We start from the raw sequence: 27774 nt of genomic DNA, 5'->3' as shown, positions 1-27774 counted from the left end.
ATTAAAACAGAAAGGAAAAAAAAACAGAATTCAATCACTCGGTGGAGTCTAAATTCTCACACCCCCCCCCCCCCCCCCCCCCCCTCCATGAACCGTTCATGCACCCAATATAAGAATGATAACTACATTTCAAAGAGAAACATTTCTGGAAAATGCTGACAACACGTGGCGGCTCATATCAGAAAATGACAGGGACAAAAAGAAAAAAAATAAATGAGCCAGATCGACAAGACAAGATCGACATCATTTTCAGCCCGACAGAAAACGATATAGTCAGAAGCCCTTAAAACACTCTCGCTAACAAACACTCTTATTTTGGTGTGATTTGGTTGGTTTTTCTTAAAAAAATGATAGAAGTTAACAGAGCTCTTTGTCATTATTGTCACATTTGTTTTTAACTTCTTCCCCCATCTCATTTCAACTGTATTACAGGGATTGTTAAAAAAAAGGGAACTCACCTGATCCACAAGGTAAGCAAAAAGAAAAAAACTCTAAATTCTTTCACCCCCACATTTAATACACACATCCATCACACTCCCATATCTCTCAAATGCACACACACACACGCACGCGCGCGCACTGCAACACTCCGTTTCAGCCACAGTCACTACAGGAAACACAGAGAGATGCTAGCCAGGAAAGCGTCTCGGCTGTGCCCCCCCCCGACCCCGCCCATATCAGTTGTTTCCCTCCAAGTCACCACTGTTCAAATCCACCACGTCGGACACGGTCCTCATAACTTCTGAATTTTCTCGGCCACCACTATGGGGTTCTCCTTGCGTATGCGGGCGGCGGCCGCACTCCGGTAATCGTAGGGACAGTCGTGTTTGTCGGAATAACGGTGAATGGCACAGAACAGGTTCCCACAGCGGCAGTCGAATCCTTCAGGGCAGAAAAGTCAGTCAGACCACATTGAAACGAGACGTTCAAAGCATCGTAATTAGGCCGCGACTCATGTTTATCCCGTCAAAGAAGATTACGTGAGAAAAATAAACAGTGTTTAGAAAAAAAAGGGTGCAGATTTCTCGGCGGGATGCACTTTTAGAGTACCGCGCGTCCGTTAACCCCCGTGTTTGAGCCGGGGCGCAGCTGCAAATGTGTTTATCCCGTTTCTACAGGAGTCGCTTCAAAAGTGAAGCAACAAATGGGGAGAGAAGCACTAAGAGGAGGGAACAGATGTCGGGGTTCGTGCACTTTTGAGCTCATTTGGTGAGGAGGGAATTCAGCAGGACTTCTGAGACTACGGAGGACTGGGGGAGCCACAACACCCCCTCATCTGCCTGATTTGAGTAAATCTTCCAGAACACAAACCACAGATTACTGGGAATTATTTTAACCAGGTAAATAAATCCCTTGTAAGGTTCCTGGAAACGTTTGTGGAAAAGGGGCTGTGACGGTTCACAGGGTGGCTGCCCCACATCTATATTTAACCAAATATCAAGCTATTTCTGGAGACGTGTTTTAGACTGGAGAATAAACCTTCAGCAGGTCGTTAAAGCCTCGTCTGGAATATTGTGTACTACGATATAATTCTGTCAATAGACGAGTAAGTTGTAGCGTTTGTCAAACACTGTGCAGCTGACACTGTAGTTGGCACCATTGAATGACTGTCACAAGCAAAAAAAGAAACTGGTTTTAAATGAATGAATAGACTAATAAATGGGCTGAACGGAATCTTAAGCTCATTTTAAACTCAAGACTGTAACATCTTTCTGTCTGAAGTCCTGTTTTAAGCTACTGTTGAACTTGGATTCCACACAATGAAATATGACCCCACCAACATTTGCACCATGAAGTTGGCCTGTAAAAGGATAAGAACGTGTCACTCACACCAGAAGGGGAGCTGAAACTGCCAAGTGTTGAATCGCAGTAAAGAAGGCCCCCGACTCTTAAACCTTTGAACCCAGAGCTCTCCGGTTACTGTGTGTGTGTGTGCGTAATTCTCACGGTTCTTACCGGTGAGGCCCACTTTCTTCCGGCAAGAAAAGCAGCGGTTCTTTTTCTTGTTTTTATCAGGAGTTTGGTCACTGTCAGACAAAGCTTGTGCTGCTTCCCCTAGAGGCTCTGGGAACAAAAGAGACCAAGTGAGCTGCGTTCCTGCCCCGGTGTGAACTTCAGCAGGCAGACAGTAAATTTGTGCTGATCTGAGATCAGAATGCTGTTTTCTGTGACATTTACCTGAGCTGCTGGAGGCGCTCTCCTCTTCCCCCTCGTCAGCCTCCAGCCGCTCCGAGTCGACAGCTCCGGAATCCTGGGAGATGCTCATCGCTGTCATCTGCTGAGCAACGGGACTGGGAGAGCTGGGACTGACAAAAGAGGCTGGTTAGAATTCTGGCGAAAAAACATCTGACATAACAGTTTTCCCACGTTCTTTTTATCTGCCAACTAAAACTGTACCAGCCTTGAAAGCCATAACTACTGCTAGCTGAACAGCGAGTGTTGTACGTTTGGGTGATAACATCTCGTATTTGTATGAGCACTGAGAAGTGATGATGTTGCAGCCAGCCCTCTGATTTAATTAAACAGCCTAATGAGGACAGCCTGAACTGATTTAACCATTTAGCCAATAAAACTCGAGCTCCAAACAATTATATATCCGATACACTGAATGAACACGTTACTATATTGGAATACTCACATCCATTCAACAAGCCACATATTTCATCTTTTAAAATCCGCCAGAACCTTTTGAAGTGGACCTGCAAAACAGCATACCTGGTCATTTGCTCTTCCGGGGGTGTCCCAGCCACCTCTACGCTGGGTTCTGAGGTTGTGCTTTCCACAGGCGCACCAGCCGATGCTGTCGGTGAGGTAGCGGCTGCTGGAGGATAAACAAAAGAGCAAAAATCTGTGCTTATTACTAGTCTCATCTCTCATATGTCACAGTCACTCACATTTCCAGTTGGCACCCATGCAAAGTTTTGGCCCCACTGACCCATATCCTCATACCTTTCTCTCCTGGGGGGCTGGATCGTCCACCTCCCTGCTGTCTCTGCAGGTGTTCCTTGTAGCAGACTGAACACATGCCATTGGTGCGGGGGTTACCGTAAAAACCACATCCCATAGTACAAAGCATTGGCACCTGCGTCTGATTGGTCTCCTGAGCCATGCTCTGGCAAGAGGGGGTTGGGGGTGTCAGCAGATGTTCCCTAAAAATGAAGTTTGGACCTGTAAGTTGAACTGATTTGAGAATCACAGTCATGTTCTGTTCATTTCGCTTCAGTCCTGAGATTTAACAGTTTGTTAAACCCAGACGCACTAACACATCTGAGAATTTGGGATGAAACATTTGTCAATAAAAGTCAATAAAACAATAAAAGTCAATAAAACAGCAATCAGTCCACTGCATTTATTTAAAAATGTAAATAGGCGGCCAAAAGCCTGGGATGAAATGTAAAAACTCTCATAACTGATGCAAGTCGAATATTGTAAATGGGGTCAAAAGAGCTGAAGGCAAAAAGATGTGAGGATTTCAACCTGCTGTCAAAATGCAACTAGATCAAAAGTCGCCGAATTAATCTTCCTCCTTCTCACGTTTAGGGTTGCAAAGGTGTTAAAGGGAACAGGGAAAGGGATTCTTCGAGCTCTGTAAAAATCTAAAAAGCAAGTCTGTAAAATTCAAGCTAACTCAGCTACTTCTGCCGCACACCAAGATGTTTTTGTCGGCTTAAACTTGTAAAAATACGCACAACCCCCAGACATACCATTCCTGAAACTTCCCAACATTCTAAAATCATCGGGTGCCCTGACAAAAGACTAAGGCCACTTTGTTTAAAATTTTGTTAGTTGGAAAACTTGCAGTAGACTGTTCCCCGTTGGTCTATATGAAAAAACAATTGGCGAGCTATGCCTGATAGCTCAAAGCAAACACTAACATTAGCAAACAGCCCGAGTAAATGTTTCGTCCCTGACAGTAGACAACAGCTCAAAAAGAACACCAAAACCCACCGAGTTGTCTTCCTGGGTGGCCAAAGACTGGAAAATGAAGAAAAGCCCCGACAACAAAGTGAAAACATAAGCGTGTTTAATCGAATAATCGCCAGCCTCCCTCGGATAAAGCTAGCTCCGTCGTTAGCATCACCGACCAGTCCGAAAACGCTGGGACTTCCGACGACCTCCTAATCGGTTCAAACCTCCGCAACACAGAGCAGAGACGTCTCGTAACGGTGTAAACTGCGTGCGCTACCTTTAATCCGATGGACCGAGGAATGTCGACGATCTTGGGGTTCGAATTCGGACAACTTGTCTCCCCAGCCGAGCGCGAGGCCTCCTACCAGCGTTAGCTCGAGACATTCGAAACAACGAGCATGACGTCACCCCCAACAAGCCTCCAGCCGGACGAGCCAGCACAGCAAAGTCCACCACCCCGGCCCAAAAACCCGGCACCAAAGTCTGCATTAACTTCAGATTTATTCATGGGTACCACCGGAACATTTGATTGCATCTTTGCTACTGCTACAAGCCAAAAAAGAGAGGTCCAGACACTCCGCACTGATGTTACACGACAACCCCAAAATAGTGTTATGTTATAAATGTGATTACAGACAGAATAAAGCAGAAAAAAAGTCTACTAATCTTAAGGGAATTTTATAATGTCATGTAAATATTTGAATGAAGGAATGCATTACCTGTTAGTTCAGGTACCAAAAGGTCAAACCAGGATAAATAAAGTTCACATATGATCAATTTGTGTAAGGCCACAGCTCAACAGTTAAACTGCTTAACTTTATATAAAGCACATGTGGTTTCAGACATAAAGGGTTTACTACTGGGTTTGGTAAAGATGAAAGAAAAACAGCAAAGCTACCATTTGTTATAAATCTGTCTATCTAACCTGCAGACTGAAGCATCTTAGCAATAATCGTGGTATCTATTGGTCACCATCACTGGTTCCGTGATTTCTGGATCTCACCCTTTAAGGGGGCTCACGGCAGAAATAAGCCAATTTGGTGTGACACAGTATATAAAGAAATGCGGCGCGGACACGAACAAAATGGTTGGAAAACAGCCTCTGCAGGTTCTAATTGTGTGGGCCGCTCTGCTCCGTCGCCACGTGTTCCTCGGCTTTCTCTGTGATCTGGGGGGCGAAGGGTCCCACCAGCCAGTTGAGCGGCGTGTTGTGGAGCAGATACTCCATGACGCCATCCAGAGACTGTTGCACCTAGAGGGGGAAAAAAACCAAAACACATTCTCTTACCTAAATTACTACATAGACACATGACAAATAAAAGAACAAGTGTAGGCAAGTTAAAAGCAGGCAGCATAAAGGTCGACTGTACTTGTGTCAGTTGGTGGCGGCTCCGCTCCAGTATGATGGGTGTGATGGAGCTGGTGCTGCCCAGGGAGGAGTACAGGTCCTCAGCGGACTGCCTGGCGTTGGTGATCTGGTCCTGCACTGTCCCTGGTAAACCCTGAACGCTTGACACCACATTAGAGCACGCCAACCTCAGCTGATCGCTCATGCCGCGCACCATGGACAGAGCTCGCCATTCCAGCTGCTGTGAGCAGAACATGGACACAACACATGTAACTGGTCCTGATGGTTGCATTAGCGTCCAGGTGATGATGATGATGATGATGTTCTTCTCATTCGGTTTCCCTGATTCAACATTAATGGTTAATCTAATCATGCGTGGGTGGCTTAAACCATATTTTCCATTTTAACACTGTTCCAAATCGTATCCCCTGACCTCAGCTTCATCCTTAATCCCGTCCGGTTCTGACTCGTTCTGTCCGGATCCCACCTGCTTCTGCTTCCACTCAGTCCAGTGCTGCCGCAGCTGCTCGGTGGCACCTTCTATCTGGTTACCGGCAGAGCCCAGACTGGTACGGGCGCTCTCCAACAGGTCGAAAGTGCTCGTAATCTGAGTCACCGCATTATAGGTGTTATCCCGGGCCTGGCGAGCCCGGGCCAGCGAGTGCTGCAGGGCTCGCTCCTGCACTTTGGCAGAGAGCTTTCCCAGGCGGACAAAGTAGCTCGGGCTCCCTGCTGAGGTGGTCACCTGACCAGAGGCAGGTTCAGCCACAGCAGCTGCAAGAGAAAGAAAAAATAAAGCAGGTTATGCTATTGCCTGCAACACCGTCGCCTTGGAAACCGCTTAGTCACAGAAATGCAAAGAATCCTCAAACTGCTAAGCCTCTTGGGAAGTGGCAGCATTTTCACATTCATAACCAAACGATAGTTGAGCGTTTCAGGTTGTCTGGCTCCGGTAACGTCAGAGGAGCAGGTGTCGAAGCTGTGTGCTGGAAACTGCTCAGGGCCTTTTGGTCCAAATTCATGGTTCTGCCCCCTTTTCTATGAATAGCACCGAGCACCCAGGGAAACAGATTCAGCTATTGCTGTTCTAAGTAACGATCGCGGCTCCGTTTGATCTGAAAATCATGGTGAATAAGTCACGCGTGCCCGTTAATCAAGGGCCAGGTCCGCTTGTGATTTCTTATATTCTGGGCAGCTACTGACCCAGCTCCCTCTCCGTCATGGGCAGGTTCTGGTCGACCCATTCCTCAGAGCGGCTCAGCGCCAGGCCCATCCCGCTGCTGACCATCTGGCCCATCCTGGTGCCCATGGCGCTGATGATACCTCCGCTGACCGCTGCCCGGGTCATCTCCACACCCCCCATCACGGCGCCGACCACAGCATCTTTGGCCCCCGCCACGGACTGGTACACCATACCCACGGTGTCCGACACCACCTACGGAAAGAGTTATTTAACTACTACGGCATCAGTTTAAACAGATTGCTAGATCTCCCTTTACATTAAATATGACCTCAAAAATCAAAGAAAATGTTGAAAGCAACCATCAAAGGGCAGCGTTTCAGGCCTGACCTGGTTTGCTGGTTGGTGAAGAACCGGCATCTTCTCCTCCATTTTATCCAAACCTTTCAGAGCGTACTCATTAACCGTGGCAACTGCAATACAAGAGGCGCGGGAATGGAACGTCAATTGGGACTGAAATCTAAATCGTGACGTGAAGTCAGACGTGGGCGTGCCGGGGTGCAGACGGAGAAACCTACGCTGTGGTTCTATGATGTCCAGCAGAGGCTTGGACCCTGTGCTGGCCGCTGCTCCCAGCGTCCGGACGCCGCTCTCGGCTGCATCCATCACTCCTTTCAGCAAAGGCAAGCTCTCCTTGGTGCTGGTGTAGGACCTGGACACGACCTCACAGGCTGAGCTGACCAGCGGGAGGTTGCTCACACGGGCAACGACATTCTAGATCACAAAATCGAGGATTCAGTGGTCTGTTAGGGATCAGCAGCTTTTGGACTTTGGACTGTGATCCTGGGTCACGCTGCTCCCCACCTGCTGGTCTCCATCGGTTGGTTCTGGTGCCGTAGCTCCGGGTTCGTTCGCTCCTCTGCTGTCTGCCATGATGACCGCTGGATTCAATCTCTGAGGGGAAACCGAGTCAGAAAGTCAGCTCACAATAACGGGAAGGAATAATGACACCAAGCTTCCTCTCTGCAGCCTTCTGTCTAAACGGCTGAGACACTTTCGCTTAAAAAAATCGGAGCGGAGTCTTAGAAATTTGAGACTAAAGCCTGACACCTGCCAGTGGCAGCCGTGGTGACGCAATGCCAATGAAACACCCTGAAGCCAACAGTGTTAGTGTTGAAAGTGAATATTTATTATTAATAGCTCAATATGAACAAAACATGAGAAGAACATTCAGCCTACCCAGGAGAAAACTCAGGAATTTCAAGGTTAAAATCAAGTTGTAATCCTATTTTCAAAAGCATTAGAACAGCATTGTGGTGTTTAAATTATACACGGTTAAAGTTCTGAGGCCATGCGAAGTAAAAAGACTCAGCTTCACATCCCTCAAAAGTGACAATCATGATGTCAAACACAAACACAAGCTCGCTCTCTCTCTCTCTCGCTCCTTTCATTTAGCTTGATGGATGTATCGTTTCTTTTGTGCTGATTTTTCCACTTGTAGATGATGAATGTGAGGAGGGAAAGGACAACTGTCTGCATGAACTCGAGATTCCCTAAAAAATAGGCCTTGCCTCATTCACTCAACGTAACCTATCATAAACCAGGATAATTCAACATGATTTGGGGCTGACAGCTGCTGGCCTCCTCTGCTCTCTTGCTCCCAACATGTGGGTAGCATCTGTTCCGCTTCCAGATGGTAAAGGCAGACAAGAGTCTACCTGAATTCACTGGAACATTGTTAACAAGATTCCAACACGGCTGACCTGTTGTATAGGGCAGACAGTTCCAGAAGAAGATGGGAAACACAGATCACTCGAGGGAAGAGCTCAGCCATGCAGCTGTAAATTGTTGCCAGGAAGCCACCAACGTTCAGGTAGAACACATCTGTCTACAGATGGGACTGCTGACAGGTAAGCCACATATCCAGGCTTAAAACCATGGCCTCCTCCCAAAGCCACGGCATTCACTTCGAAAGGTATTTTTGGGAGAATTGAATATGCACTTTCTTGGTCAATGAACATCTCTGGGCTGTGTGTGATTCACAGTTGCATTTTATTGCAACAGATGGGTTGAGCAACATATCCTGTCAGATAAAGGAAACATGACACTGCCAGAATAGCCTTGAGATAACTGTCAGGCAAATAACTGTGATGAAGACAATGTACTCAACTAATCCAGCAGGTGACTCTTCTTCACTTGTGTTTTAAGTTCAGTCTCATGATCCTTTCAGAGGGAAGCCAAACCATTTTCTTAAATTCTTTTTTTTTTTTTCTTAAAGAGTAAAGCTTACCTGAAGGAACCTTTGATATTGCTGACCAAACTTAATCTAATCTGCTGAACCAATATTGAGATACCTTTAGTCAGGAGATAAAGGGGCCTGTAACGCTGTGTTGACAATAGTGGCTTGTAAACAGGTAAATGAATTACAATTGGCACTTTAATCCAAATTCCAATTAGAAAACAGATTTAACGTCTCATACCTAACACGAATAAAGCGATTTGAGCAGCTAACGTTGCCTTATAATATGAACTTTAGCCCAGATACTGAGCTGTGAGTCACCTCTTCTAAACAGAAACCTCATCCACACTTTATATCATCATTTCGCAGCGTGAGCAGGCTGCTGCTTTGCTTTAGAGCTGAGGAAGCTAGCGAGGCTAACATTAAATATAATAAGTTTAACACGTTTGTTCATTAACGTACACTGGCTAAATGAGCACCGCACCTTCATTTGTTAAAGTTTTTGTCCATTTTAAACCACAGTCGCACTCACTGACCTCACTGACGAGATGCCGGGACTCTGTCCTGGTGTCACCTGCGGGCTAATCTGGGTCAAAGGACGGGTTCGACCCACAACAATGACTTTAACGGGCACCGAACGCCTCGATTGCGCCGGAAGTCAGCCGCTGGGGGCGTGGCCCGAAAACTTTTAGCCAATGAAATCACAATGCGGAAGTGCGACTCACTATTCTCACGTGTTTGTGGACGTCAGCCGCGATGTTTGGGCGCGTTTCACGATAGATTCGTTGTTTCTAGTACGCAAAAAAGGAATGAATATTACAGTAGGTCAAATCCAAGCAGAGGATACGGTGACAAATTTGGACCTTATTCGCCCTTATGTTCGTTTTTTAAAAATTATATCTGCTATAGGTTAATAATGTAGAATGACGTCTCCAGATCAACGTGTTATAAACTTACAAAATACTCTGAATACTCTGACGCATAGAAACTGATTACTTAATATATGATTTCAAAAATAATTTGCTGGTAATACTCCAGTGAATCCACATTTGGCTGTTTGTCATGCCGCCAAATGTTAGTAGAACATTTTTTAAATAAAAATCACGTTTATCTGAATGTAGGCATGTGATTTGGGAATCATTTGTTTAAGGAATTGAGTTTCCTTATAGTTTGAATAATTGTGTGGTTATTTATTATTTACAAGTTGGTGGTCCAAAGTGGATCTTTTTCTAAATTTATTGACTTTAAACAAAGCTTCTGTCGTAGCAGGTGTGATCTTGTCCATTAGTGATTTATAAATGCGTACAAATATAAGGATTTGTCCGTATAGGATTTACGACGTAAAGTCAGCCTGCAGTTGACACATTGACCGCGAGAGGGCAGTCTTTACTCATCGCGTCAACACCGACACGCCTCACCGACACAGAGCTCGTTCCTTTTCTCTTAAATAATAAAGGATGGAAATAACCTCCAAGAAAAGCGAGTGGTGGATGGCAGAGGAGGGCCAGAACACATTTGTAGGTTCAGTTATTTTCGTATATAAGTTTTATTATTTGTGTGGCACTGACATTTTTCATATCCCCGCTAGACATCTATTACATTCTCCCTTTCCTGTGATAGGATTTTCATTATCAAGGCCATTTTAGTCTTCATTTTATGTGCTTTTGTATTTTTTTATTGTTATTATTATATATAAATGTATTAAATAGATGGATTTGCTCAGCCTTGTTTGCACCGTTAACAGCGGATTGGAGGGTTCCCCTCCTTTCTTTAGTATTGTGTGTTATGACTTAAAGTACACATTCATGCATGTTATTGGCACGACATTCTCCTCCCAGCAAGTTAAGCAACATTTTCCCCGAAGGCCGTCATCTGGTCCTGCTTAACTTTTAGCTCTGCCTCACTGAATCACTTGATTGAGGCCAAAATTGTTCTGGATATTGAGTAAGTGAAGATTAGCAGATAACAGGGAAATCACTCATCCCTGAGAGGGAAATGAGCTCTCTGGTCATGGGCAGGTTCCGCAAATCTTTTCAAATAGATTTATCATTAAGATGTTTTGTGTCCTTTACCTTCAGATCGTTCGCTCCCAACAGAAGAGACACGCATCATTGAGAGCAAATAATCAAACCCCAAAACAAATCAGAACCAAAAGCAGCAGAGGTCACTTTAAATTCAAGTCCTAGAAGGACTTTGAAGCCTTTTCCATGGGTGTTTACTTATTTTCACATCCATCATCCTCATCAAAGAGCAGTTTTGCTACTATAATGAAATCCATTTGCTCCGATTCAGGTTTGCTAATAATGCAAGTTTCAGATGTACCAAAGCAGATCACGTCACGACCACTTCTGGGGGTCAATACTCATTTCCCCTCCAGGTTCCTGCAGTCACAGAACCATAAAAATTAACCCCTGTCCATTAATAACTACCCCGGTCTCATCTGCGCCGCACAATTGTTGGGATTCTTGTTTCCAGCATCCTGAAACAAATTTCCGGAGTCTTACTGCGGGAGGTATCAGTAACATGTAACCCAGCTAAAAATTGCACGTAGCGTGAAACTTAATATGGACCTTTTGCCCCCATGATCAGCCCATTAATGTTTTAATACGATACCACAACAGCTCTGCAGTGTTTGTGTGTTTTTTATTGGATATCGACGTAATCCGAGGTTGCATTGACAATCACCCACCAGTTCTATAGAAAATTCCAAATTTATCATCTTCAAATGGACAGCAGTTAGCATAGCCTAGCATACTAGCACCTCCAGTGCTCCACCAATAATTTGAATTTAATGTCTTGAATGTATTAATTATTCTTTTGTATGTTCTTATCTCTATTCTAATTCCTTCTACAACACCCACAAACATCTACTGCTGTGCTGCACAAAGTCAACTCTAGCTAACGATGCTAACAACCAGAGCTCGACCTCGGGCTTTTCTAACTTTGTAACAGGAACATCGTCAATTTAGATCAAATCATGATTCATGAAGAAGGGAAGCGTTATAAAATGGGGACACGAGCGCTCGATAGCAGCTTGGCAGGCTGCAGCAATATGAATGATGAACAGGCGTCACAACAATCCAACTGTCCCAGCTTCACTGTCGTGCACGTCGTCCATGATTATGTGGCCGACGGACACACAGACCAAACCTGAGGTTCAGTGTCGCAGATTAGAGTTGCGCCCGAATGCTCCAAAGATATTAATGAGTGAGTCAGTTTGATGAACTGTTGACCTGCCTGAAGGTCCAGGGAGGGAACGCAAGGGCAGTAATGGAGGGAATGTTTACTGACTCCAATCTGAAAATAGGATCTAATAAAACTCATGCGTGCATCTACATTAAATTTTTTACAACAAGACTCTTGAATCTTCTGAGTAATTTTGTCCTGCATAGTAAATCTTTTTATGGCTGCTCCACCTTTGGCTTCAGGAATATTAGAAAAGTGATTTGTGGGGACCTCTCGCAGACCTTAAAAACACCTCGTGATTTGTAGCCCAGCTCAGAAAATACGCCAAATGCCAGATCACAGCTAAAAAAAAAGCCCCGACCAATTTCAACGTTCCCACAGAGGCTACGCAATTTCCAAAATAGAAGGTCACGGACGCAGGCTCTCTTGCCGTACTTTAAATTTGCAGGCTTTTCTTCGCCGTTCTGCTTTTCTTCTCTTACCCATCGGCCCTCTCCTCAGCGCCGTGTCCTCCGCATTGCTTCAGCGGAAGCGCTCTTGGCCTCTGTCCTCTGTGTGTCTTCTCTTCCCACTAAGTATCAAATCTAATTTCCTCTGCTGTGTCGTCTCCGCGCCGCAGATGACAGATTGATGGCCGCCTCTGTGGAAGCTGCCCTGATGATAGCCGCTGGGATGGGCCCCGACCAATTTACAGGTCTGTTTGCCTCTGCTCACTAGATGATTGTCATATTTAATATCCTAAACTATGTGACTTCAGTGTATTAGTAGGGCTGGTGGGGGAGGGGGGGTCCATCCTGGTCCATTCTATTACTGGGCTGGCGCGCTGTGGCCACACACAAGGAGGTCAGGCCACATAGGAAGGACGCAGATGAGACATTATCCCCGAACAAACATTTTTAAAAAGTAACCATACGAGTTGCTAAATATTTGAATTTTGCTTCCCTTAGACGAGATGATCAAAGAGTCATTATTTATGAAAAACAGGCTGAGAGCTTTGATGTAGGACGCTAGTGTAGCGGCGCAGAAAATTGAGTTTTCAGTGCGAATGCTAAAGTCAGCGCCGGTCGTTCTCCCTGAACGTCGGCATTTTTCTTGTTTTTATACGAAGTCGCAAAGACATATTTCACTTTAGCAACAAAATATTCCTGTTAGAAGACGAATTGGAGTGTTTGGCCTTTTTCAAGGGGAGGGGGAACTGTTTTGCTTTATACCAAGGAGTAGTTAAAAGAGATGAATCCAGCGATTAAATATGTCCTGACCTTTCTCTACTGAACCGGATCATCAGACCCCTCAGCCTGGGAAACAGAGTTGAACTCGGTGACCCCTGTGTTCCCCAGCACCGACCCCCTCCTCTGAGCTCTCCTTTGGATTCGTCATATTTCCGTGGAACTGGAAGTGGAGGGACTGACTTTGTCTGCCGGGACTTTGCTGCTCTGCTCCTCTTCTCTCTGCTGCAGGAAGATAAAAAGAAAAAGTGCATCCGCCATCAAAGGCTGCAGTTTTCCCGCTAAGCTATTCTGTGTCATGACAGCTCTTCCGCTTTTAATCTCGCTCAGGTCGACTGCCGCCTGCCTGCTCTGACACACCGGGCAGGATGAAAGGACGCCGGCAAACACAACACGTATTCATTTATTTCTGTCCAAAGACAACATTTGACAGGAGGTGACGCGGCAGGAGCTCTTTGTAAAGTTGGACTGAGATTCATGTCTATTCAGATTAGCCCTAAATAGAATAATAAAAGTAATCAGGTGTATAAAGAACGGACTGCAGCAGCGATATGGTGGGAAACATCTACATTTTTGCCAAAACACTGCCAAAGTGATGGTGACTGAAGGCAGGAAGGGCATTACTGCGTTCTATTGATGTAGCTCTGCCAAACTGTAGGAATCCCAGATTAGGAAAGTGAGGGGTTTGATTATTTAATGGTTTAGACACTTCTTTGGTGTAAAAGATACCAAAGGGTGGAACTCTGCACACTCTTATCATTTACAAAGCAAAATGTTTGTATGTGGAAAGAACAAGCTAATGCTAACTAGCAGGAAGTCAGGTTGAGTCCCTAATGTGTCTAAGATAGTTTGTGTTTCTGTTTGGGTTGATATTGCTGTTATGTAATCAAGATTTGCTTTAATAAAAGGTGTAAGTCATGACTTGTCTGGTCTGTTTTTGCAGATATTGGTGAGCTCAAACATTGTTTCACTCTGGGGGACAAAAATTAGACCACTTCCCATTTCAGTACACTCCAAGGAAATACAGCTCGACTATAGTTATTAAGAGAATAAAGCTTTTCTTCTTTGAGAAATTCTGCTAATAAAACCTAACCTGTGGGCTGCAATCCACAGATACTCCTGAAAAGATGAAAGAAAATCCACTAGTTTGAGGCTAAAAGAAGTCTGAATGCCGCTTTGCTGCTCAACATTATGAAATGTTACACAAGAAATATAATATTCATACTGTAATCCTCTGGCCACACATTATTTGGACATATTTTGCCTATTTTTTCCTTTGAAATTGCCATAAAACAGCTTTGATGTTCTTCCACCGAGCTGCCTCGTCAACATTTTGGGCCACTGGCAGCCTGATGGCGCTCGTTCAGCTCCAGCATGTTTATCCTGACATCAGCAGATGGTTTCATTTAGTTGTGATCATGTGCTGTACTTTTAATTGTCTCAGTTTTGCAGTGTGGTACACACAGTCTGTTAACTACCGAGAGGCTAAACAAAGAGAGCTGGCATCTATTTACGCTTGATAATCAGCATTGCTGATTTATGATTTAACTTGAACCATCACTGACTAAAATGGAGAATTTTCTTTTCTCCGAAAGTAAATTCCCAGACATATTTCATTATAGTTTGGTATTAATTCAGTGAAATATAGCAGACTAAACAACTAATAACCAAATAATTGTGTTTCAAATAAGGAACATAATCTAACATAATCAGATCCTAAAGTAACTGATATGTCCGGAGTATATTAAACCATTTTAACGCTGTAAGTACTTGCTTATTGATTATTAACAGGGAAATCACATGTTTTTGGATTCTTCAGCATCCACTGTTGCTTGTTTAAATGGACGTACTAAAACAGAAACATATAATAACAATAATAATACGTATAACTCGCAGTCTTTTCATTAGTATTCTGAAACGCCACTAGGGGGCAGCCTGCAAAAAAGGGAAAATATTCAAATGTTTATGACTAATTGAGCTAAACATCAACAAATCGAGGAAATATCAAAAGAATTATTAGGATTTAGTTTAAATGTGTTTCAAAGACAGTCATACTGCTCCCATCACTCATTATGCAACGAGCGTTGCTTTCATTAAGTTTTTTCACAATCAGTTGATTTTATCAAAGTTCAAAACAGGTTGCTAGATGTACCCAAAGGAGATCTAAAAAGGAAGCACAAAGCTCCTTTCTCATGTCCTTTAACAGTGTGACTGCTTGAGCTGTTTCTCACAATCCTGGTGAACGTTGCCCGACAGACACTTATGGTCACCTTTGTAGAAAATGGTTGGTACTGTCTCTGTCTGCTGATCTGCAGCTGGAGGCTTCTCACTGACGTTATAAACCCCGTTTCTGCACCACATACCACACATGTGAAATTAGAAAGGAGGCAAGCAGCTAGTATTGAACTTTATATGGTGGGACAACACTGCCCCCTCTGCTTCCCGGTGGTACTGCACCCACTCGTCCACATCCATTAATTTCACAAAAACACAGAAATGGACGCAGGTCATTGAGAAAATGATCTCAGTTATTAAAAGCCTCTTCAGACTTGCAGCAACAATATGGACATAAATTAAGTGGACATACTCATTATTATTCCTCTGCTGGTCCAACTCCCCCTGAATAGTCCGCTGTCAGCATCGGGTTTGATATGGCCACACAGAGCCACGTGCAAAGCCGTTCTCTCTGGGACAAAGGAAACTTTGCTTTTTCAAGTTATAATTGTGGAGTCTGCAGAGTCACAGGCAGCGCGCCACGATAAGGCCAGCAGGATGAATAAGTATTACGCTGCTGGCACGGCCACGTTTCGCTGTGTAAAGGAAGATAAGAGCCGAAACAAAGCCAGAAAGCACCAGCAAACCAAAACATCGTCCTACAGCAATATCAACGTCAGGCAAGATAGCATTCATCTGCAGAGAGCGAAACGTCCATACTGCTTCATGCCTTATAAAAAAGGGGGGTTCGGCTGGATAAGAGTTTGTCTATACAGTACACATAACTTTTTTATTTTTTGCAGAGTCAGCGATTGTGCAGCACAGATAAGATTGTATTTAAACATCCGGGCCTGTTTTTCCTTCACAGACAGTTACATAAGTCGTTTTCAGAGAGGAATCGTGGAGGAACCGTGGCTGGAAAGTGGCGTGGCAGCTCCTCCGGATGTCATGGAAGGTTCAGTGGGTGTTAACTGCTGAACATGTGTGAAAGGCAGCGCCGGTGCCGGCCGTTAACACTGCTGTAAATACCCTGCCCCACACGGTAAATTTAACTGCGCGGGTCAGCGAGAGTCAAAAAGGTCAAAGAAAGCTGATGGCACGGACGAGCGAGGGTTTCTCTGAGGTGCACGGATGTTCTATGAAGTCGAGGTTGGAAGTTATTTCAGGTTCGAAATGACCCGTCGGGAGGTGGAATCACAAGAGAGGGTTTTCAGTGTCAGATATTTTGTTGTCAACACTTTCCCACGTCTGTTATATTTTCTGTGCAGCTGCCTCACAGACCCAGAACAAAGCCCGTCTGACTTCCAGGTTCTGCCTTATGCCGCAAGGACACTTCTGATGTTTTCAATCCAGCGACTAATTGTTCTGAATCTGTGCTTTGATTCAACCTTGTGGTTTAATCTGAACGTCAGCACAGCCATGTGGACCCTCTCAGATCTGCTTTCTGTCTTAACCGCACTCCTTTAACACTGTTCTCTCTTTCTTCACCCCCTTTTGGCCATGTCCGCGTTCCACTTTTCAACCTTGGGCGCTTTCAAACGTAGATCAAATCCACAATACAGCCGCAAAAATGAAAGCCCAGTCATTAATCGGTTCCGTTCCAGTCTCGGAAGGACTCTGCTTCAGGTTTTGGCACTTACATGCCTTCGGAGCCTGGATGACAGTGAAGAGCGGTGCTGGAGATGCTGTAGCTCAAACTACCGCTAGAAGTCCAGCACTGTGGTCCTCCGGAGCTCCTGGAAAATTGGGGGATTTTTTTCTCCCCCATCATTTGAACGGGACCGGGGCGCCGAGAAGGACACTGTCCCCTCTCAGTGAAAAGACGCAGCGCTGAGGGAGCAGCGGCGAAATAGAGCAACTATTGTGGAGACGGAAAGATTGATAACGCAGCCAGGCGAGCGGCGGGAGCGGCACATGTAACCTCCGCACGGCCGCAGCTGGTTGGGCGCCGGGCGGGTCGTTGCTCCCCTCTTTCTTTTGCCGGTCACTGTCTCCAGCGCCTCCAGTTGACGCGGGGACCCCGGGCGGCTGCTGTGCGGGAGTGTTGCCACGGACACGGGAATGCCATGTGTCGTTGCGCGACATAGAAGCTCTTTGTGGGCTGCTGTGCACCGCGGACAGGTGGTGCCTTGTGCGTCCGGGCGTGTGGGTGTTGTGCGTACTTGTACTTAACCTAGCGGGTGGGCGCGCACAACCCCCTGAGACAGTTGTCCTGGGGATGTCAGGCCGTCGGGCGGGAGCAGCTTTCTCCAGAGACAGGTGCGACCGAGAGGAGTAGTTTTCAGAGCCCCTGCATCGGTTTTGGGAGCACGCTCGCACTTCTCTCTGATCACTACTGGATTTTTTTTTTTTTTTTTACGTCTAGCGGGACTTTATTCTTGCGCACAGCGGCAGTTGCCTCCCTAAAAGCAGAGGTAAGTGTTCCGATCTCCCCGGTGTGGATGTTTGGACTGATGGTTTGGGAAGACGCGGGTTCCGTCGCGCAGTTTGTTCAAACGTTTTTGCTCCTGATAGCATGGCACAATTCGGTCGAAGCTCGTGTGCAGCCTCTCGATACTTATCAGAATGCCTAATTTTCAATTTCATACTGCGTAGCTTGCAGTCACGCACGTAACCGAGCCGCTCCGGGCGCCCGGAGCTTGAAGAGGCTCCATTGATCGGATATTGACACGAGTCAGATCGCATGATTGAAAATGGCTGACAATTACGCACCCTATTGACCGGGGGATCGGTCGCTGTCTCAACGCGCTACCAAAGTAGCTCATTGTCATCTTAATTAATTAAACAGCTTCTTTCCCCGGAACTGCGCGCTTGGAAAACACATCCTGCAAAATGCGCCAGTGTTAAGTCGAGATTTGTGGAAACAGAACTTAAAATCGTTTCTGCCGGAGTGTGTGTGTTGTGGTGTGTTGTGGTGTGCTGATGGCGCTTGTGCGTGGTCCCTGGTGTCCAGTACTCCCCTGCTTCAGGCTCTGCCGTCCTCCCCTCCCTCTTCCTCTGCAGTATCTCTAGATTACACTGAGCCAGTCAGATGATGTGGCCGGCATCCCATTTTTAGCCTTTTGCACAAAGGTAACTCTCAAAAGCTGCTTTGGTCATCTGAGATCTGCGTATCTTTTGCCCTGATTGCCTTTTTTTCATATTCAAATTACCCTTCAGCCGCCTTTTGTCTAACGCTGAAGTTCGTGGACTGGAAAGAGACACAGAAGTAAGTAAAGTTCCCAGGGGTCAAAGGAGTCCTACAATGAGCTGTAGTGTGAGTATAAAGAGACCAAGAGGGAAGGAGGGGGGGTTAAAAACGCATTTAAGAATGCGAGACAGTGCTGCTGGTCCAAGTGGAGGGAATACCAGCACCTCCACTAACCTCTCTGCTCCTCTGCCCGTGTCACTCAGCACTGGAGCACAATGGCCTCTTTAATTCCTCTTCCCTCTGGGGCTCGCTCCCACTGACAGCCAGGGGCTCCCGGATGCTGCCACGGCGCAGGTCCGTCCTCCTCAACGCCGCTCAGGTGCAGCGACGGGGCCGCACACTGGTTTGCTTTACTGGTGCCAGCAGTGGAACTCCAATGGGTGGTGAAATGACAGTACCAGATAGGTGCTCATGCATAAGGAAAAGCAGCTAATCACATGAGCTGGAGGGCCCTCCCATACAGCGGGGCCACATCAGTAAATACATGATGGCAGAGGAGCAACCTGTCGGATGTTCTCCTGGAAGCAGCTGTATCGAGTTTAAAAAAGGAAAACAATTGGCCATATTGTTTTTTCTTGCTGAGGAAAGCGTGCGCAGGGTCGTTTTGCTCGTAGCAGGTCCTTTTGTTTTCATTCTGCTGAATGATTTTTCAACAAAAAGCCTCCTCAAAAGAGCTTAATTTCATGTCTGCAGGCAGGGGAGGCTGGATAAATGTTTTCTTGGTCGGTGTTTTAAGGTTCTACAGTTGGGAGCGTCTCTCCTGCCAATTGAACGGCTCCATGGGGGGAGGATTGCACACACGAGTAAGGCAAACATGGGGGGGGGGGCTGCAGGAGTGGCGCACCTGATGTTGGAGCGGGGAAAAAAAACCCTGAATGCACGGAGGGAGCCGTAGAGGGATGCCAAGAATAGAAAGAAGCAGCGATTGCGAGTACGAGCTGATGCAGGCGCGGGCTTTTGTGTGAGTCGGGAAGTCCGATAACAAGACTGTGCTGTTCCAGTCCTGAGTTTCAGCTGCTGATGTCAGATTCTGGCCCCCTTTCCCTCTCTGTCCCTGGTGCTTCTCCATGCAGCTTAACAAAGCGCTCACTGCGGTGTGGCTAATCCTCCGCTCTCAGTGCCAAGTGTTTTATTAAAAAGTCACTTCATTTGGGAAGATGTGCCACATCTCGCCGTAAACACTGGGCCTGACAGCTCCCTGCCGCGGAGCCCACGTCGCCAATTAGGCCCAAGAATCGTTTTTATATCGTCGGGGATAAAGGGCGAAAGGCAAGAGGAACTTAAAGGAGTTTGTTCTTCCCATTGTGTCTGTTTGCCTTCCTGTCGTGTGTGTGGACCTTGTGTGTGTTGCCAGAGTGTGTGTCCTACACACCGAACAAGTGGGATTCAGCCCCGTCCAGCACCGTCTGAATGGACTCACTGTTTGCTCCTGGTCTCTGCGACCAGCGGCCGTTGCTGCGCCCCGTGTGTCAGAGCAAATGTTGCACCCCATGTGCTGAGCTAACAGGTGGCAGCAAACCTCACACCCCTCCTGGGGTCTGTGGGACTCGGAGGGATGGGGGGGTTCAGAGGTGCAAATGAGGTCGACGACTTGAAACTTTCTTAAAATCTTTAGCATCGTTTTCACAAATAACATTATTTTATTAACGTTTTAAGCACTATTGAGCGGTGGAGTGGGCCGTGAAAGCCTGTGAGGTGTAAAGAATTAGAGTTGCATTATGGGAAATGGGCTGTAGGATCCAGTATTTCTGGAGATTTACTCACGCTACACATTAAAAGTATGGATATCCAGGCCTCTTGGTTGCTTTCTTCAAATTTATGTTATTATCCGGGGAGTCTTATATCTTCATGAAAGAGACACGAGACTGTAAACCTACTCAGATTTACGCCAGACTCAGAGGATGAGTTCAACAAGGTTTTGTCGCTTGTATAAGTATAATATCTAGAAATCCACATGTTTTCAAAAGGGGAATGGAAGATGAATCATTTTCTTCTGTGGTGCCATTAGAAAATTGAAATATAAATGAAAGACCCACCAGGACACATTTAGTGGTGGAGAAAACTGGGTTTTTCCTGATATTTGAGGATCATTAATTTCTTGCTGAGCATGAACAGAGCAGTCATTGTTCCTTCGGTCATTCTGAGGTGAGTATTTTTCAATATTGGTGCAGTTGTGGGGACATGTACACGTGTGTTTCCCATTTGGGGTTCTCTGGCTTGAGATTGACAGCCGCAAGGGAAGCCTCATTGGCAGTCAAGTCCGTGTGTGTGTGTGTGTGTGTGTGTGTGTGTGTGTATGTGTGTGTGTGCGTGTGTGTGTGTGTGTGTGCGTGTGTGTGTGTGTGTCTGTGTGTGTGTGCGTGCGTGTGTGTGTGTGTGCGTGTGTGTGTGCGTGTGTGTGTGTGTGTCTGTGTGTGTGTGCGTGCGTGCGTGTGTGTGCGTGCGTGTGTGTGTGTGTGCGTGCGTGCGTGTGTGTGTGCGTGCGTGCGTGCGTGTGTGTGTGTGTGCGTGTGTGCGTGCGTGTGTGTGTGTGTGTGTGTGTGTGTTAAACCTGGCACCACAGCCTCCTGAACTTTTTGTCTGTCTTTCATTCCCCAGCATTCTGCCGCGCTTTGCTTCACACGTTCTGCCCCGATGCCGCCGCTCCCCCTCATTACCTCTCTTCTCCTGTTTCACCCGCCCCCTCTCCTTTACTTGCCCCCCCCTCCACCGTCCCTCTTCCTCTCTTCTGGACCTTGATGTCAAGGCCTCTCAGGCAGTGTGGTCTGTGTCTGCAGGCTGTCAGGGCAGGGACACTGCCCACTGGGACCCTGAATGGGACAAATTGACCGTAACAATGTTCCCACTTAGCATGTGGACCTGGGAGAAAGAGAAGGTGAAAAGGGAGGGCTGATGATTGAGGGGCAGGAGGGTGGGATACAGGAGGAGGGTCTTTGAAATGTATGAATTTAAGAGCATACCCCCCCCCCCCCCACACACACACACACACTAATTTTGAACACATCTCTGGTCTTTCTTTGGAGCGAATGGATTTTCTTGTTATTTGCCCAAGGCTAGCGCCATGGTTGCTATAGCAGCAGGATAAACATCACTTGTGACCCTACACACGCACACATGCTGAGATGCCATGCATGGCATACATCATGCCTGGCAGTTTGAGCTGCCTAAAGGTGGTACTGTGGTTTCACACAGGGGTCAACACCCGCTCCTCATTAACATGCAATAATGGCTGACGCTCTAATCTGACCTCCACCATGTATTCGCGCACGTTCCACCACCAGGCGCTTCTTTTCTTTCATCTCTCAGTCACGTATTTTGCGAGTCTTGTCTTCTTTTCTCTCACGACTCTGCATGCTTCATGGATGTAATGCATCCAGCGCTGCACCAAGGACAGTTCAAAGAAATCCGATACAGCCGTTAACAGTAGTTTCATTTTCTTTAAAATTCTCTCTCTTAATCTTGCAGAATGATTTTCTTAAATTCCCACGCCTTTTAAACAGTGGTTGTAGAGTCTGGGAAAAGTTGGAATAATGTCACGATGTGCACGGTGCTGCAGCTTGTCAGGAACATAGACTTGCTTCTATCAATAATGGCCGAGTGATGGTTGGAGACAAAGGCTCCCAATGGCGAAACTGACGTTCTCAGCAGGTTTATTGTTCTATCAAAGCGAAATGTCTGGTCTAGATTGATGCCCAAAACATTCAGCAGGGGCTAAAACATTTCCTCCCTGATTCATTTACTGGCTCTCCCAACAAGAGGACGCAGAAAACGATGGCTCACATAAACCAGGTGCCTGGGGCAAGAATTCGTCAGCAAGGATAATTTTGCCTTTTTAACAGCACAGGATCATTAAGAGTTATTTTTATTGCAACATTCAAAGAGTTCCTCCTAAACAGACTGATTTTACTGACTCCCACCATGTTGTTTGTTGGTAGATATTGTGGCAGAGAAGCTGGTCTCACACACACACACACACACACACACACACACACACACTGACTCATTTCCCACATCAGCATGGCGTGAATCTGACAACAACAATGTTCTGTGGGCCGGACTTGTTATTCTGACGGTGTTTTATAGCTGATTCATTTCTTTTGGGGGGCTTCCAGCCCAGATGGCTCTATCCTGCAATTTTATGGCCACAGAAAAAGACAATGTTCTCATTGCTGTAAACTGCCTTTGTTAAGGGCATTGTTTACCGCTGCGGCCGCAGCTGCAGGTATTATTGCTGCAGACCTTATTTATTTAATCTGCATGGGTTTTAAGTCTGAGTATTATGCATTCAAAAAAAAAATTAAAAATTAAATAAATGCGCACTTTCTGCTGCAGAGCGCTGTTTTTTTTCCCCCCTTGGCAATTAAAAGCTTTACGCATTCGCCGACCTTTGGGAGTCAGTCATGCTGAAAAGACTAAAGTAAAACTCCAGCTTGCTGGCACTCGGTGCGGAGCAGTTGGCAAAGGGTGGGGACGGAGACTGCGACCTGCTGTTTCTTGTCCCTCATCCACGGTGAGCAGAAGAACAAGGCATGAATGGACAGTGCTGCAGGAGGGAGAAAGCAGGAAAATAGTGGAAAAGTCTTGGGGGGGAATGTTCTCGCAGCCTTCCTTACTGCTGCAAAGTGGAAGAAAAGTGGGTCCTTGAATCTACTCGCCTAAATTAACGGCTCAGAAGCACCAATTAATGTACAGCCTCTCTGTGGGCCTTTGCTGTGCTGAATCAAAGAGGTCTTGCTGTGCCGTGCGTCTGCTCATCCCACCCGCGTGTGTGTGTGTGGGTGTGTGTGTGTGTGTGTGTGCACCCACACTCACACTCACACTTAGCCAACTGAGCTGGAGCCTGACGAGCGGCAGATGAGATGAAACCAGAATGTCAAGGTTAAAAGAACAAAAGAGGAAGACCAATTTGGTCAGTTCTGTCAATGAGCCTCAAAGGGGGAGGGGGGGGGGGGGTGTTTGATGGGATTATGGGACGATGAGATGAAACATGCAACGGAGGGGAGAGCGCGCTCTCAGAGGGCGCGAGGCGCTGAAACGGGTCGGGGACCCATCTGGAGGCAACAGGTCTGGTGACAGCAGGTGGGTTCCCGATCCAAGCGTCCCAGTCATGGATGTCGGCGAGAAACCAAAAGCCAGATCGCCATCAATCTGTGCCCCGACACGTTTTTATGACAGTTTCTGGAATGCAGTATTTCAAGCTGTAAGTGGATGGTTGATAACATTGGCGTCAGCCCTGTTGCCATGGCTGGGTGGATTCTGCAGAGACGACGGGAATGATCGCAGCTTCTTCACAGCTAATCTGCTAATGTGGAACATTATGCTCCTGGTCTGAATTGATTAACATTTATTTCACAGCCTTTGAGGGGGTGATAAAAAGATCCGCAGACCAATAAGCCATAAAAGGAGAAATAATTGATATCCTGAACACATAACGACTACTTCTGAGGCCTGTTTGCTGGTACAATGGAGCTTCTGATTGGCAAGTCCTCTGTGGCTTGTTTTCAGCGGTTGCCGCGCTCTCAGAATACCATACCATAGCGCGCTCGCAGTTGCTAATGGGTCATTCGTATTTGCATGTAAATGTTTTTCACCCCGTGGGCTAACTGGTGGGGCCATCAGAATGCCTCTGTCTGCATCACTGAGAGGGAGGCTGCGGTGACTGACTGCGACATTCAGAGCTCGAGCCAGACTTCACCCGTCGCTCTCATTAGCTAGTTCCGCTCGCACGGCGGCTCGGTGAGAAAGGGGGCGGCTCAGGGAAGGGTGGGTTTGCTTTATTTCCACGTTCCCCCGTTGATGCCATGTCCAGTGAGTGGATGCTTCAGTGCATTCACACTTGATGGCTTGATCTGCGCCACACATAAGAATAATCCCACGTCATTCAGCCGAGGGGCCTCGATTCGGTCACCGGTGGCGCCAGTCAGATTGACAGGCTTAAAGGTTTTGCCCACTGGGATCCTGATGCCACACACACAAGAGCGCATTTGTGTGTGTGTGTGTGTGTGTGTGTGTAAAGTGCACATTTAACCACGTAAGCATGAGCGTTTGAGCCCGACGTGTGTCATGCTCGCTGGATTTAGACGTTTACACAGCCGACAGCCCGTTTGCTGAAAAGTAAAACGATAATTTGCTGTCTCTGACACTGATGAGAGAAAATGAAAGAAATTTGTCTCGTCTGGTGAAAAACGCTGCTCCGTCTGTTGGGACCGTCCTCTGCCCAGCGCTGATGTAGGTGAATCCTGCATGAGTGCTTCTCTCCCCGTGTGACAGGCCCCCGCGTGTTTAGACGCTCTAAATAAACACATAAATTACTCAGAATGTTTCCCAGTGTTGTGGCGTAGGGACGGCTTTTCAAACATTCCCCCCTCTGATATGTGAGATCTCAATAGTTTCATCCAAATTCTCGGATGCTGTTGCATTCTTTGTGTGCTGCAGGGAAATGTGGCGGCCGTGCTGTATTTCCTTGCTGAACTGTCGCCATGTTGGCAAGTCTTGGATGTACTTTGTGATCGATTCAACAGCTCATTTGTACTCTGACTCCCACCTCTTGCAATCTTCACCTGGCAGCATCATCAGCGCGCTTCCTCGCCCATCCTCTAACCTTTTTAGCAATCATTTGCTTGCTTCCTAGAGCCTTCTGTGTTTGGGCTGGGTTTATTTCTAAACCCAGTGATGCTTTCTCTGGGCAGAACTTAATCCCACAGTCTAAACCGAGGCGATAAACAAGACAGAAAATGCCCCAGAGCCCGGCTCTTGCAGCTTGTCTGAGCTATGTCGCGCATCCCCAAAACACCGGCTGTGACGAGTCGGAACCACTGACTGAATGACTTGCGTGGTACAGAAAAAGACAGGGTCTCCTGTTGCTGTGAAAACAAGAGTACACAGACTGGAATATCCCAGGACCTCATTAGGTATATTCGCCACAGAGATTGCGCAATATCGTCTCAGCGAAGCCCGCTTCTCTCATCGGGCGACCCAACAGTTGGTCAGTTTCTTCTCTGGGAGCCAAGTCGGCTCGGTTGGCTGTCCGTCCGCATTAGTGGACATCTGTCACCCACCGTGTGTTGGGAGTGCACTTTAATAGCTGTTTAGCAGCTTCTGCCTGTACAAATCCTGCAGAATCCACACACGTCTGCCATTGTCTATTTAGTGTGTTGCAAGGCCATTTTGTTTCCAAAGTTGGAGCCTTCGTGTTGCCTTCAGTCTGGTTAGTGTGCACAGGGCTTATGCATTTACTCCTTCTGCCAATTTTAAATATTTGAATAGTTCTTGGTGTTAGCTGCTAACCGCCGCTAGCTGTTGGCAGCATTTTTCAAAATGGTGCCTTCGTTCTTGGTAGATCAAACCGTGGAACATACATAAGTGCACTGTGAAACAAGGTGTGTTACAGCAGTCATTCTCCACCTGGTTTCCTCACCGTTGAAGACGCTGTGAACATGTTTTTAATTGTGGCCCCCTGAAGCGATGAATTGAATGAATCATTACAGAGTCACAGGTGAGGGCTGCTCCTGTCAATTGTTAAGTTTAGTTTTCTAATTTTGTCACTCCAGGAAAGAGCTGGTTATCTGTAAGGAGCACATTTAGTTGTAATTATTGTTATGATTCATATTCTTGCTCTTGGCTTCACACTCTCCTGCGCGCTTTGTCTCACCTGGCTCGACATGGGGATTTTTCTTGGTATCGCCAGGATATCAGCTGAGCAACTTCGGAGCTCTGGGGGACTAAGGGCTCCTGGTTCAAGCTCAGGGAGGTGAAAAGCTCTCTTCCCCCTTTCATAAATGCTGAAACAATTACTCTGCAGCCATTTGCAGCCCCTCCTGTGGGCTCTGGAATTAAGGCTGAAGTTTTAAATGCAGCAGTAATGACTGTATAGGGGGGGGATAAATGATGCTAAAATGGTGAGTATGCAACAATAAATCCTTAATTCACTGGAGACAGAGGTAGCAACTGCTTGAAGCTCAGATTTATTGTTGTCTCTTCAGTTAATTGGGTACATTATGCTCATTTCCTTTGCCGCTATTCAAATCTTAATCGGATGTTTAATTTCTTGCGGGCTTTAAGCAGCTGGCTCTAAATGTCTTCATCTCCTGTCTCTTCATCTTCGCTGTGCATTCTCCATTGTTTTCTGGCCTTGTTAATAGTCACGCAGCAGCGGTGTGAGCGTGCCCATGAAGCTTGGGCTGCCATCCACACACTGGCTATTTGCATTTGACTGGCAGTTCAGACTCAGATATTCGATATTAACTCACACATGCACCAAATGCCATTGCTTATATCTTGTTTTTCCCCTTCACAAACGTCAAAAAGGAGGGTGGGGAGGTGATTATAGGCTCCACAGTCACTCCTTGTTTTCCACAGGCCACTGGCTCAGCATCTCCTCTGCTATTGTCAGACTGGGAGATAAGAAGTAATTGCCAACATGGCAGTTAACTTGCTTCTTCCCTGAGAGTTCTCAGCAAGGCTCAAGCAGTCTTCCCAAATCTTTTTTTTTTGTTTCTCCTTGAAAAGCCTACATCAGGATCTTTGTCTGGAGTCGGTTTACATCTGATAGTCTCTTTTCACTCCTGAAATTAGTTTCCCTCTCTTGAGGCTAACGAGCAGAAGCAAAATTACAAATGAGTGAGGATTACAAATGTAAAAGTGTGAAAGGGTAGAGATTGGAAAATAAGTGGAGTGTGTGTGCGTGTGTGATTGTGCATGTGTGTGTGTGTGTAACCTCCCTGGGATGCACTTCTGATTAAACTGAGCAGAATTCCAGGATAGTGAATTGATGGAGGGAGCCAGGGCTCATTAATGCACCTCAGAATGGCCTCCGGCCACCCTAGGTGGTGGGTCTGGCACAAGGTTTAAAACAAATCCTCCAGTCGAGGTTATATATAATTCATTAGTATCTGCAGACACCCATGCGGCCAAGCAGAGGACTCTAATCCACCTCCAGGAATGTTTTTTCCGTGTCAATATTCGGGTGAAGTTGGGGAACATCTTAGTAAGTGAGATAAATCTTGAGGCAGCCCCATTCAGCCTGAGCCAGCGCTTTGCACTATTTTTGTGCACCAGTTCTCAGTTTAATCACCAGGGGACACACAGGAGACTAGTTGCTGAATGAGCCTGGGACTCCGTGTGCGCGCCTGCCTTTGTGTGTTTACAGCGGTGATCCATCCACGTTTTGGGTTTGTGACGGAGCTGTTATCAGCACGGGGGAGAGGAGATGGGAACATGTCTTCATATGGTACTCAACAGTATGTCTTGCTATTGTTGTGAGGGCTTGCTGCAGCACTGCTC

General features: G+C 46.5%; 3 protein-coding genes and 1 long non-coding RNA gene across 11 annotated transcripts in view; 2 read left to right on the top strand and 2 right to left on the bottom strand.

Moving 5' to 3' along the window:
- Window positions 1–376: 376 nt before the first annotated feature.
- On the bottom strand, window positions 377–4730 carry LOC101077584 (AN1-type zinc finger protein 5). 4 transcript variants are annotated; one of them, XM_029827651.1, is made up of 6 exons: window positions 4629–4730; window positions 2950–3149; window positions 2716–2848; window positions 2179–2306; window positions 1957–2064; window positions 377–882 (listed from the first exon to the last, which is right to left on the bottom strand). In XM_029827651.1, the coding sequence occupies exons 2-6, from the start codon at window positions 3107–3109 to the stop codon at window positions 734–736; spliced, it is 678 nt and encodes a 225-aa protein (XP_029683511.1). In that variant the 5' UTR covers window positions 3110–3149; window positions 4629–4730; the 3' UTR covers window positions 377–733. The 4 variants fall into 4 exon arrangements, with proteins under 4 accessions (XP_029683511.1, XP_029683510.1, XP_029683507.1 ...); XM_029827650.1 differs by lacking the exon at window positions 4629–4730 and adding an exon at window positions 4187–4323; XM_029827647.1 differs by lacking the exon at window positions 4629–4730 and having other exon boundaries at window positions 2716–2821.
- Window positions 4394–9365, bottom strand: plin3 (perilipin 3). 3 transcript variants are annotated; one of them, XM_003974101.3, is made up of 8 exons: window positions 9213–9365; window positions 7302–7391; window positions 7016–7211; window positions 6828–6910; window positions 6461–6692; window positions 5691–6031; window positions 5280–5498; window positions 4394–5161 (listed from the first exon to the last, which is right to left on the bottom strand). In XM_003974101.3, exons 2-8 carry the CDS (start codon window positions 7368–7370, stop codon window positions 5021–5023), a joined length of 1281 nt encoding a protein of 426 aa, XP_003974150.2. In that variant the 5' UTR covers window positions 7371–7391; window positions 9213–9365; the 3' UTR covers window positions 4394–5020. The 3 variants fall into 3 exon arrangements, with proteins under 3 accessions (XP_003974150.2, XP_029683505.1, XP_029683506.1); XM_029827645.1 differs by having other exon boundaries at window positions 5280–5495; XM_029827646.1 differs by having other exon boundaries at window positions 5745–6031.
- A 3059-nt stretch (window positions 9366–12424) lies between these two features.
- On the top strand, window positions 12425–13995 carry LOC115247227 (uncharacterized). Its single transcript, XR_003886289.1, has 2 exons — window positions 12425–12556; window positions 13148–13995. It is a non-coding gene; the product is annotated as an uncharacterized lncRNA (long non-coding RNA).
- Window positions 13996–16934: 2939 nt separating this feature from the next.
- sema6bb (sema domain, transmembrane domain (TM), and cytoplasmic domain, (semaphorin) 6Bb) overlaps window positions 16935–27774 on the top strand; it is an 85954-nt gene continuing 75114 nt past the window's right edge. For 2 of the 3 annotated variants that reach the window (XM_029828543.1, XM_029828544.1), the window contains exons 1-2: window positions 16935–17561; window positions 17668–17716. The gene's annotated coding sequence lies outside the window, so the exon portion shown is untranslated. Of the gene's footprint in view, window positions 17717–27774 lie in introns of all 3 variants that reach the window. The other variant, XM_029828542.1, reaches the window with a different exon arrangement.

Source organism: Takifugu rubripes, chromosome 20 (genome assembly GCF_901000725.2).
Source record: "Takifugu rubripes chromosome 20, fTakRub1.2, whole genome shotgun sequence".
NCBI classification, from domain to species: domain Eukaryota; kingdom Metazoa; phylum Chordata; class Actinopteri; order Tetraodontiformes; family Tetraodontidae; genus Takifugu; species Takifugu rubripes.
The sequence above is the reverse complement of the archived record's forward strand: the minus strand, read 5'-3'. Positions and strand labels throughout refer to the sequence as shown.

What these genes read in the sequence shown, in the direction of transcription:
- LOC101077584 (XM_029827651.1), bottom strand. Translation starts at nt 3,109, where the DNA reads ATGGCTCAGGAGACCAATCAGACGCAGGTGCCAATGCTTTGTACTATG. An exon ending in CAGCCCCCCAGGAGAGAAAG is followed by an intron (nt 2,849 to 2,949) that starts GTATGAGGATAT and finishes TAATAAGCACAG; the next exon opens with ATTTTTGCTCTTTTGTTTAT. An exon ending in GAAGAAAGTGGGCCTCACCG is followed by an intron (nt 883 to 1,956) that starts GTAAGAACCGTG and finishes TCTGCCCTGAAG; the next exon opens with GATTCGACTGCCGCTGTGGG.
- plin3 (XM_003974101.3), bottom strand. Translation starts at nt 7,370, where the DNA reads ATGGCAGACAGCAGAGGAGCGAACGAACCCGGAGCTACGGCACCAGAA. An exon ending in TTCACCAACCAGCAAACCAG is followed by an intron (nt 6,693 to 6,827) that starts GTCAGGCCTGAA and finishes CTCTTTCCGTAG; the next exon opens with GTGGTGTCGGACACCGTGGG. An exon ending in GGATTAAGGATGAAGCTGAG is followed by an intron (nt 5,499 to 5,690) that starts GTCAGGGGATAC and finishes TTCTGCTCACAG; the next exon opens with CAGCTGGAATGGCGAGCTCT.